Source organism: Equus asinus, chromosome 7, assembly GCF_041296235.1.
Source record: "Equus asinus isolate D_3611 breed Donkey chromosome 7, EquAss-T2T_v2, whole genome shotgun sequence".
Lineage (NCBI taxonomy): Eukaryota > Metazoa > Chordata > Mammalia > Perissodactyla > Equidae > Equus > Equus asinus.
Genome location: NC_091796.1, coordinates 54,430,586 through 54,442,800, shown reverse-complemented (window position 1 = coordinate 54,442,800; position 12,215 = coordinate 54,430,586). Strand labels below are relative to the sequence as shown.

At 42.8% G+C, this 12,215-nt stretch overlaps 1 protein-coding gene across 4 annotated transcripts in view; it reads right to left on the bottom strand.

Moving 5' to 3' along the window:
- Positions 1 to 213: 213 nt before the first annotated feature.
- GATA6 (GATA binding protein 6) overlaps positions 214 to 12,215 on the bottom strand; it is a 35,964-nt gene continuing 23,962 nt past the window's right edge. For 3 of the 4 annotated variants that reach the window (XM_070513388.1, XM_070513390.1, XM_070513389.1), the window contains exons 7-8: positions 7,633 to 7,764; positions 214 to 7,470 (exon numbers count right to left, since the gene is read on the bottom strand). In XM_070513388.1, coding sequence (XP_070369489.1) covers positions 7,417 to 7,470; positions 7,633 to 7,764 — 186 coding nt within the window. In that variant the 3' untranslated portion in view covers positions 214 to 7,416. Of the gene's footprint in view, positions 7,765 to 12,215 lie in introns of all 4 variants that reach the window. The other variant, XM_044773546.2, reaches the window with a different exon arrangement.

Here is a 12,215-nt window from a genome sequence, read left to right as displayed (position 1 = left end):
TCTTAGCATACATAACAACCAATTAGAAGAGTTATACTAACATCAAAAAGTGTGAAACACCTAGGAATAAACTTAACTGGAAATATGCAGAAGATCTACATGAAGAAAAGTTTAAAACGCTAATGAAAGACACAGAAAAATACATAAACCAACGAGAAGACATACTTCATCTTGGACAGGAAGACTTAACAAAATAAAGATATTAATTCTCCCTAAGTTAATTAGAAATTTTAATATTATCCCAATAAAAATACCAACAAAGTGTTTTTTGAAAACTGAACAAGCTGATTCTAAAATTTATATGGAAAAATAAATAAGCAAAATAGTGATTAAATTCTTAGTTCTTTAAAGATTAATAAGAAGGGACTAACCCTCTAAATATGTTGCAAAGTATAATAGCCCAAGTTATTTGGTATCAAAGTGTGAATGAACAGATTATTCATACAGAATAGAAAAATCCAGAAATAGACCCAAATATATATAAAAATTTATATTAAATATATATCCACATAAGAATTTATACAAGGAGACATATACATATGAGAATCTATACATTTTTTAAATTCCCATTTTGAATCGGTGGGAGGTAAATGGATTATTCAGGAAATGATGCTGGGACAATTAGGTTGTTTTTTGGAAAAACATAAGGTTGAAAATACTCTACATGTTACAACAACCAAAAACAAAAATTCCAGATAGAAACAAAATGTAAACCTCAAAAGCAAAACCATAAAAGTACTAGAAGAAAACATGGGGTTTTAAAAATTAGTCTTAACAATGGAGAAGGCTTTCGTAAATATTATACAAAACTTCAAAGCCATAAAAGATTGATAAATTGAATTACCTTAAAAAAAGAAAAGATCATCATGATTTTTTAAAAGTATAAACAAAGTCAAATGAAAAGCCAGGAATAAATATATTTAAAATATATTTCAGACAAAGGGTTAATTTCCTTCATATGCAAAAAACTCAAATCAACCAGACCCATAACCCCATAGAAAAAACAGGTAAATAATATGAACAGAATTGGGCAGAGTTCACATAAAAGGAACTACACATGGCTCTTAACCACGGGAAAAGATGTTCAACCTCATTCACCACAGGATAAATGCAAAACAAAACTCAGAGATACAAAATTGACAAAGATCAGAATATTTGGTAATAACTGATTTGACTAACGGAAAACAGCTACCCTTGTACATCGCCTATGGCAGTGCAAAGTGGAACAACCTCTGTGAGAACAATTTGGCACTATCTATCAAAATTAAAACTAGAGCTGCCCCTTGACTCAGTGATGCCACTTCTAGAAACTCATCTCATAGGCAGATAGATTTGCATATGAGTGAAATGACACAGATACGGGATAATAACTGCAGCATTGCTTAAATGGCAAAAGCTTGGAAACAAATGTCTTCAATGGGACACTGAAGAAAAGATGAACTACCCAGATAAGCTAAGTGAACAAAGCAAAATGCAAAGCAATGTGTATAGTATGCTACCACGTGTTTAAAAAAAAATCTGAACATACATACTTGTATATACTTGTACATGCATCGATAGTCAACGCATATAATCAGTGCAAGAAATAAGTTACATCTGGGAGAGAACTGAGTGGCTGGGCAACAGGAGTGAGAAGGGCAATTGTTTTTCACTGTATTCCAATTTGTAACTCTTGAATTTTGTACTATTCAAGACATTTTAATCAATGAAAAAGCAAAAAAAATGCAGATTCTTCAGCCTTACACAGGACCCACAGAATCACATTCTCTGGGGAAGGAGCCAGGGGCTCTGCAATTTTAACAAGCACCGTGTGCGATTCTCATGCACAAAGTTTGAGGAGCCCTGACAGACAGCATCATTAGTAATGCACACTTATCAAAATAATAATACCAACAGTGATGTAAGCAGTAATGAACACTTATTTAATAAGATAAAGCTGAAGACACCACTGCCAAAATCTTGCACAAGTTTTCCTGAAAAAATTCTTTGGCACAACGAAGCATAGAAAGATTTTACACCACAACCAAGTATTCCTTGTTCGCTCTGGTGTTTAGTTTTAACCACTATTAATAATTTCACCAGCTTTTTATACTTTGCAAAATGCTTTACCCTAATCTTTGGAGCTAGACAAGAGCATAACAAGCTGTCCATGAAAAGGAGAAGTGACTTGCTCAAAGACAGTGCAGCACCTGCAAACTTAGTACTTTCCGGCCAACAACTATGCCCTACCTTACGTGCTCCAAAGAAACCTGTAAGTAGAAGAGACACACGTTTGCTAGGTTTCTTCCGTCTGGGCACAGCTGTGTTGCAAATCACAATTGTGTATTTCTGAGATGCTAGCAGAGAGAAAGGGCGTAGCCTCAACTCTCAGTTCCAGCTCCCCATCTGCGTTCTTCGATTTCTTCCCCTTTAAATTAAGATGACAAGACAATATGGTGGAGTGATTAAAGAGCACGTGCTCTGGAGCCAGACTGCCAGGGCTCACTCAACTCTGCTACTGTGTAATCTTGACCAAGTTACTTAACTTCTCTGTAGACACTTCTGTAAATGCAGATAGCACCACCTCATTCACTTGGGATGAGGATTAGATGAATCGATGTCTGTGCAGCACTCTGTATGGAAACTAGCACATAGTAAATGCTAAATAAATATTGGCTATTATTATTATTTCAGACCAGTCTTGGAGCGTTAAAGGAATAGAATTCTCAAAAATAAGAGTAAAACCCAGGGAAGGGGTAGAAAGACAGGGAGGAAAACTCTATGGTGGCTAACCAGAAGACACAGAAGGCAAGCAACAATGAAAAGTTGGTTGTTTCCGAGAAATAAAAAACCAACTACAAGATATTGAAGCAATGGGCCAAGCAAAGCAAAGCTGTTTTTTCCTTGTTCTGCGAACTGCTCAGCTGCCAGACATTTCCATTTTCCGGTCTGGGTCCGTATCACTGCATAAGTTTTGTATCAGGGGCCCCAGACCAAGCAGGTTTGGCCTCAGCGGGTGGCAGCACCTCTTACCAAGCGCCTCTGTTCCTGAATGTGACCAGGACCCTCATCCTCTGTGGCCTGAGGCAACAGGAGGACTCGGCCTCCACAGATCAAAACCTGCGGTCAAAGGGGACCCGGAAGCGAGCTGGGAGACTCCAATCCCACCAGCCCCCCTGGTCGTGGAAGCATCTCAGGAGGCCCCTCAGACTCGGGGGACCCAGACCGGACCGCAGACCCACCATCGCCTCACTGCACATAATCTGCATACGGGCTGTGGGCAGCAAGTGCAGGTGGAAGGGACCTTCAAGACCACGCCGCTTGGTCTCTCTGTTTCATGGCTGCTGTGGAGACCGAGCTCCAGGGAGAAGAAACGACGTGCCCAAAAGCTAAGGGATATCTAGGTGATTATCCTACCACAGGGAACCCCTGATGTCTGAAATATAAGCCCTCCTACTAATTAAACATGATCTCATCTTTAATTGCTATATTTTAGCCATTTTTTTAAATGTTCATTCTTTTTTTAAAAAAAAAAAAAGCCACCAAGCAAAATAACTATCTGTCTAAATAGTGACATCAGCTGTGGAACAATCACTTCCCTGTGACAACCACTGAGCAAAAACAGTGAAGTCGCCGCTGTCCCGTGAGTGCCCAGTGCAGATTTGGGAAAGCCAGAGAGCACTTGGTGGGAGCGTGGTGACAGGCTCTGACGTGAGTCTCAGAGGTTGACGTGTACCCGCACCATCCTAACTTTCCTTTAGAAGCTGTTTGGACTTATCGACCATAATTTATTTATCCAAAGTTTCTAAGAATTTATTAGGCGTTCAGCCTAATATCTTAGAGTGGACCCGACTGAAGACACCATGTGATTCCTCTCCTCTGCAGGCCCCGCAGACAGCTATCACCTTGTCCCTGCCCCCTGCCCCCTGCAGAGACCAGAGCAGTGGGGTCTGCTCAGAATCCAGCTCCAGCTACAGGGTCAGCCACACAGAATCCATCCCGAGGCCTCCACTGGCCAGAGCTGCAGGCACCAAACTTTTACGCATGGACCCCGTTTTGAAAGATCTGGTCTAGCAAATTTATCATTTGTTTCTCATTTAAAATAATCAAACTCATATCTCACTACCTGTCAGAGAGATAACTAGCGTTGCCAAACTGACTTGCTATTTTAACCCAGAAACAAAACTCATTCTAAGCAGCTAGAGCTGCCTTATCCTGAATAAATGTTTGATCCCTGCTCCACCTTCCCACCCTCCACACACACACACCTATTGTTTCCCTTTCAGTCCAGGGGATCCGAAGACCCCGTGGACAATACCAGCACATAGAGAGAACTTAACACACCGAAGCCACCACACTGCCCAAAATTGAAAGCAGCCTGGAGTCTGGCATAGCCACCAAAGACTTGCTGTATTGCCCTCCCGGCAGCTAATTTATCTATGATCTGAAATGACATCAAATTTCCAAGGACTGGGGAAAACATTTCCCATGAGCAAGTTAATTTATTTGCAGGGGGAAATGAATGGCTCCCTTTGCTTTCCTGACCCTCCCATAGGCACCAGGAAACAACACGAAGTGACCCTGAAGAGAGACCCCAGACAGAGCCTTCAGTTATGTAAGATGGCCTAAAATCAGCCATGGGTGACAGAGGACATAAATTTCGCAGCCCACAGTAATGGGTCTGCGGGCTCTTTAAGGTGCACCATCTATTTAAACGCACTCCTTAGTGAGGAATGACTTTTTTTTTGTATGTCATACTTTGGGGGAGGGGTGCTGAGATTGTGTATTTGGAACAAATTATCCAACTTCTCCTTTCTACAATCACAGGTGAGAAAGTCCCTGTTGAAAAGGCCCAGATTAGCGGAGTTCATTGTGTTAGCACAGGCTACAAGCAGCTCTCCCCCTCCTTCTGCCCCTTGTTAATTTATTTCGTGAAAGCTAAAATTCATTCCCCTTTGTGTTCTGACAAAAGAACAGGGGTTTTAACAACCTAACGGCGTCTTAGGATTGGAAAGACCTCAACATTTGAGACCATGGCCAGAAAAAAGATCATTTGGAAGCCCCAATAAGAAAAATTCATTTTCCAATCAAAGCATATTAACTCTAACAACTCCCAACCCGCCAGAAAGTGCTCAAAGTAACGAGAATCATAAGAGGGAAGGAAACCAAGAGTAAGTGGGGATCATCATTTCCTTCTGCTGTCACACCAACCCTATTCTATAAAACCATCAGCTAAACTCAGACTGGTACCTCTCAAGCATCCTCCCTCCATCTCAGCCACCCCTGGGCTGGGAGGGATGCCTCATTTCATTCTCCCCAGCCTTGGTCAAGAAGCACAGGAGAGCCAAGGGACATGAGACTCTCACAGACCATAAACTGCCAATACTCCACAGGGAGTAAGATATTCAAAACACTCATCTGGTAGGAGCTCTGGCCACCCTCCTTCAAAGTCAAGTTAACACTTAACGCTAATTATAGCCAGGCACTTCCCCAGGCACTTCACATGGATTATCTCATTTAATCCCAAGTTACATGTTATTGACCTTATTTTACAGACGAGGAAAATGAGAGTTGGCTAACTGCCCAAGGTCACAGAGCCCATGCATTCAGAGCAGGGACTCGAAGGTGAGTGGTCTGACCCCAGACCCAGCTCTCTTAACCACTGATCTAGCCCGCCATATGATGTCAGGGCCCATGTGGGCTTGGGTGAATTCCCCAGACGCCCACCCCCCAGCCCTGAGTCTGACTTCCAACACCACCTCACCACAAAGGAAGGTTTCCCTCCTCTTAAAAGTTTCAGACTGGACCCGATAGAATGGCTGTAAACAGTACATGAAAATAAGGCAAAAATCCCCCATGCTTAGGGAGCCAAAATGAAATGCCACCATTCTGTGTTGCGTGCGAAACAGCCTCCTGATTTCCTGAAATCCACCCAACAATGACGAAAAAGCAGAGATTGTTCAGATCACTTTATATCTTCTGGTGAGCATAAGGACTCCAGCCTCAGACAAGCTTTGAGACATCGTGGCACTTTGCAAAAGGGAGGACCAGAAAAGAAACCATTCTGTTTCTGGGTCACAGAGCATGTTTCATTCAGAGAAAGAGAGAAACTCTGGACTTTTTAAACGTTTATAAAGATTGATCCTAAACAGAATGCTTATAATCTCAGATAATGTCATATAATACTGGGTCCTTTTCACTCATAAAAATTGTCCCCAATGCAAACTGACAATGATAACGAACTCCATGTACCAACTTCAAACAAGCCAAGGTATAAAACAGCCCCAAAAGGAAAATTCATTGAAAGGAAGGCCATAAAGCAATTTGCAAACATCGCATGCACTTGTTTTATATGAATATCTATAGCCACATACAGTATCAAAATGAAACTGAAAGGGAAGGAACTCGCTGTACAGAAACAACACAATACCCTTTTTATTTTTAAAACTCTGGTGAAATAGTTTCCATAGGACATCCCATTAAAAAAAAATTAATGTAAACCAACCTGCCTGTGGGTTAGTCACACTACAGAGACTTCATCATGGTGTGTACAGACGCCTAGAGTATTTACAAATGTTACCTGTTAGGTAGTAAAGCTTTGTTGCAAATTTCCAGCACATATTCCACAGTAAAATAAAGGGAGAATATTGGTGTTCTTGTATAAAAATTCTTAACAAATGGATAAAGGCAATTTTCCTGAGAGAAGATTTGTTCTTGAAATATTTTTCTTTTAACAATTGGAAATATAGAAATGGGATGTAGTTGTAAAAGAAGCATAACAATGTCTAAGTTAACATTTTTCTTTTAAATTATTTAAGTACCATTAAGTTAAAATGTTTACATTCATTATAAAAAATGTTGTTAAATCTTATGCAAATGATTTAACACTGATTGCTGCAACGCAAATTGCACTTTTTAAAAAAATTATTGTATACATGGAAGAAAAATATCTTGTTTGCTACCCTGTTTACAAATTCCGACTGACTTCAGATCAGTCACACAATATGAACTTTGAGAAACATCAGTCACAGTGTACATTACAGTTATAACGCAGTCTTGCAAACTGAGTAATATTTTTGACAAGAGACCTCATGAACCGACTCAGCCTCCAGAAGTGTGTACCAAATGGCCTCAAATGGTCTTCTCCGTGAACGCATGTGAAATTTGGGTGTGGAAAAGGTATGAAGAAATTCTGGAATAACCAAAATCGATCAGAAGAAGCACGTGATTCGGGGCAATACACATAAAACCTTTTTTTAAAAAATCTCTCAATATTCTTTAGCCGGCAAGTCCCGGTTTCTGGCAGCGGCACAGCGGACACCACATCCTCTGGCAGACCCAGAGGCAGGCTGGCTGGAAGTGGCCGTGGCCAGGGAGCAGGCGACGTGCGTGGGCTGCACCGGCCCTTCCCAGAAGCTCCATCTTCTCTCTGGCTCTTCAGAGACAGCGGCTGGGTGGTAAGGCCGAGCGAGCCTCTTGGGAAACGCATCTCTTTCAAAATAAAGGCACGGAAATCACGCGTCAGAGGAATGTTCTGTCAGCATACTCGCCCCGGTCTGGACTGCTGGACAAAATCACCGCAGGTCGTGCGCCCTCCCGCTCCCCAGAGCCGGCTCAGGCCAGGGCGAGGGCGCACCAGGAATCCTGTCTCACCGAGGACGATGTGACTTCAGCCGGCGAGGCCAGGCTGACGCCGATGTACAGCCCGTCTTGACCTGAGTACTTGAGCTCGCTGTTCTCGGGATTGGTGCTCTCTCCCGGGCCAGACAGCACCGAGGCGCCCGCCTGGCGGAGGAGGGACAGACAGAAAGAGAAAGAGAATGGGAGAGACAGTTATCGATGACATTTGTCAGGTGGCCCACTCGGGCTAGGTAGACACAGGGGCTGGGCAGGGCAGCCTGGGAGAGCATGCCATTGACCTAAACCTGGCAATTTCAGCTCTTAGAAACATTCTCCTGTTAACCTGAGGACTCATGGCAGGAGCCATCCGGCATGATGCGCAGCCAGACACAGGTAGGAAAGGGGAACTGGAGGAAGCCTATTTGTAAAAAGTACCCAACTCTCAGATCTCTGACAGTGAAACCAACCATACCACGCAGGTAAATAGGCCTTAATCATGCCCACACAATCTAATCATTTCAAAAGAGAAAATGCAGAACCCTGCGCGCGCGCACACACACACACACACACACACACAGAGCAGACCCACAAGGCTTAGCAGTTACGTCAAAATCTAAAAAGGAAAGCTACACAGTTCAGCAAGGCCTGATAAATGAAATTTTTAAGCACTGACATCATGGAAAATTAACCCATGCATACACAGGTTTTAATATCTACCTCATTTACCTTAATTCTTTCCAAGAAGAACAGGCCCTGTTTGAAGCAGACCACATTATAAAGAAAATGCTAGCATCCTATATCTGTCATGATCTCAGCAATTATTTCTTGAAGCAAAAGGTCACCTCTCTCATTTCATTCATTCCTTCCATCCAAATGAAAAAGACCATATAGAAAACATGATATAATTTAGTAGAATCAAACCAAAATAACTAAAATCGTGTTTAGACTATGGTTTGAGAAAACAGTTGTATCTGACTTTTTAAAAAATCTAGCCATAATCACATACTTTTTAATGATGCCTTTTTCCTTCCAAAAGCTCAGAAGCCCATTATTTCTTCCAAGCTTTCAGGGTTCCATCCCATAAATTACTGGATACTTGTTTTTTGACACAGGTAGAACATTTTGTACTTTTCAAAGCATTCTTTTTTTACATACACAGTCCCATTAAATCCCCAAAATATCCATTAGTCTGGCCGAGTTACATCCACTTCAGAGAAACAGGCTAAACTGAATGGAAGCACACTGTGCCGAGCCTCCGCGGCTCCTCTTGGGGGCCTGGAACTAAATGCCATGCTACTCTTTCCTGGAAAAAATCTGGTTTTCTCTCTAATCCTCACCCTAACCGCAGGAGGCTGGGTGGTGGGGCTTCAGGAGGTCTGACCTGTGACTTCCTGTCTGCCCATCCCAACTTCCTCCCAACCGGACAGACCAACCCAGCCACTCCACAGGTAACCAAGCCTTCTGTCTCCTAGCAAAATGAGGGGCTGTGAAAATCCAGCAACGACAGGACCCCCAACACACACTCAAATTTCTTTTTAAATAACACAAACTTAAAGACTTAAACCGAGGGTTTTAGGTGCATAAAAGAGCAAATTTCACAAAGTCCTTGAACTGTCTAAATTTTTTGTTTCTTAAAGATTGGCACCTGAGCTAACAACTGTTGCCAATTTTTTTTCTTTTTTTTTCTGCTTTGTCTCCCCAAAGCACCCTGGTACATAGCTGTATATTTTAGTTATGGGTCCTTCTACTTGTGGCATGTGGGATGCTACCTCAACATGCCCTGATGAGCGGTGCCATGTTCACGCCCAGGATCCGAACCAGCAAAACCCTGGGCCACCAAAGCAGAGCGCATGAACTTAACCACTAGGCCACGGGGCTGGCCCCTGAGTTGTCTAATATTTTAAATAGCTTCCTCTCAAAATTTTGAAATAGCTGAAGAATCCTGTCAAGCAAACTAAAGCTACTGATTTGGCTACACGTATAAATATGGTGATTAACTTTAGCCCTTAATTCCATAATTTCTACTACCCCTGAGGAAATAAACAAAAGGGTCATATTCAATTACAAAAGGAGCCATCATACAATTAGTAGGATGTGAGCTCCCTTATAAATGATTCCAGTCACACCCAACTTTGACTTGATCCACCTATTCCCCGGAAAGCGCATCTGCCATCTGCGTTTATCTGATGAAATCTGACTTCCCCACAGCAAGCGCTGTTTCATGGAATGAAGAGGGGGCTGCATTGGCCCAGGTAGCAGCCCACCTCGGACAGCCAGCAGTGCTGACATAACAGAGGGTCTGTCGTCACCACCACAAGTCAGCGACGAGAAACATTAGCAAGGTACCTATGAGAGCCAGGCATGGGGACGAGGAGCCCCAATGAGACAGTCGCTCACTGGACGAGCTCCCAGGCTGCGAGGGGAGCCAGGATACATACACACTTGAAAATAAGACCGCTCAACTCCCCATCCTGCAGGATGAATGAGTGGCTGGGACAGGGAGGTGAAGCGAGAGGTCAAACAAGGAATCACAGAGGGGAAGTCTTGTGCGCAATGGCCATAGGCAGCCTGTACAGTGGGGACAGCTTCGGCTTTCAAACCCTGTCCTGGTGCAGCCACCTCCCCGAGCCTCCTCCTCAGTGACTGGCCCTGGTATTCCCTACCTCAAGTGTGGCCGCGACAATTAAGTGACAATGTTTCGTTGTGACAATTAAATGACATAATGTTTGTAAAAGCATCCACATGAGGCCTTGCCATGTTAAACATTCCACGAAGGGAAGCTATTATCATTGGTGAGGAAAGGGTGTTCAAAACCAGAGGCACGCACGGTGTGGGGAGGCCTGTTCGTAAAGCCAGCAAACGAGTCAAAGAGACAACACGGGCGAGGTAAACTGGAAGGCGTGACCTGAAACTTTCTGTGCCTCAGTTTCCTCACCTTTAAAATGGAAATAAGAAGAGGACCTATGTCGTAAGGTTGTCGCAAGAATTAAATTAGCTGATACATGTAAAGCCCTTACAACAGCGTCTGACAGTAGTGAAGACTACAGAAGTGTACACTACTGTTAGTATTTTATTTTACTCTTAAGGTTAAGGAGCATGGACCTAATTTAATCCCCCCAATTCCATCCATGGGCCCAGGTGAGCGACTGCCATCACCCGGTGGAGCAGCAGTGGGAACTCATCCAGAGCTAAGGGACACCACCTCAACAAGGACCCCGTTCTAATTGTTACCAACAGCTCTTTGCGAAGAGAAAGCAAGGTGTGTCCACAGCCCTTCGAAAGGACACTGGTCCTTTCTCAAATAAGCCACATTAAAGAAATCTTAATACCTTGAATATTATTCTTACTCCTGAACAATAACCCCCAAAACCACCAGTTGAAAAACATATTTTCTTTTTCAGACAAAATTGTTAAGCTCTATGGCAGGCCAGGAGTCCTGCTGTCAAAGGGTGGGCAAATCCCAAATTATGAGTGATAAGCTCCTGAAAAAACAGTTCATTTGAAATATAAAGCAAGATCTGAATCTGTAAGAAAAAAACAGAACAACTACTTGTGCCCAAGGCTTGAGAACTTACTATTTTTAAAAGACAACACACTATTTAATCATGAAATACTGCGATGTAGAGCTTTTTTATATGTCAATAGTACCTCAATAAAAAGTTAATTAAAACTTTTATGCAACGATACATAATGATGAGATGTGATGACACCATGATGACCACGGTACCCTCATCCACGGCTGGTGGGGTTATTTTCTGGCACACGCCTTAGAAGGTAGTTCACAGAGCCATCAAGAATATTATATCCTACTTAGCTCTGTAATTTCACCTCTGGAAATGTCTTATAAGGAAAGAAATCAAAGGAAGGGAAAGGATCCACAGAGGAAGACATCATTGCAGGGTTCCTTATAATAGTGGAAACCATGGAAATAATCTAATGTCTAATGATACGGGGATGTTTGGAAAAGCAAGGGACATCCGCTCAGTGAGCTATTATGCAATTATTAAAAATAAGATCATGTAGCAAAATGGAAAAAAGCCCTATAATGCACTGTCAAGGGAAAACAGGACATAAATTCTAATAATCTTACGATTACAACTTACCCATGCACATGCGAAAGTATTTCAAGGGAACCTAGGAGCAGGTGGGGACAGGGGACTATCGGAGAGGGCCCAACCTATTAGCCATCTATACTTTTCTTTGACTATTTTCATTGAATGGCATAGTACAGTCTAACTTTGGGGAAGAGTAGAAGACATAGATTAGCACTAGAAACATGAAACACAAGCACTCAATTGAGGGATGAGCCACCTGGTCGGAGTCATAAAGGAGCATGAAAAAACAGGAGGAATCAGAGTAACATAGGGAAGGGAGAATCAGAAGGGGCCCCCTGCACCCCTGAAGTCACCTCCATGCCACCTGGAGCAGGCTGGAGCCTGGCCAGCCATGCACAGGTGAAACATAGCTGTACAGAAGCTAAAACACCAAACACACTACATGGGTTCATTGGTGTAACCTGAGCTCTCGAAATCGGTATTCTAACTACAGAAGTCTGGGATCGGCACAACAATCTGTCTTGTCACGTCATTGCTCATCTTAAGGCTTTTCCTTCACTG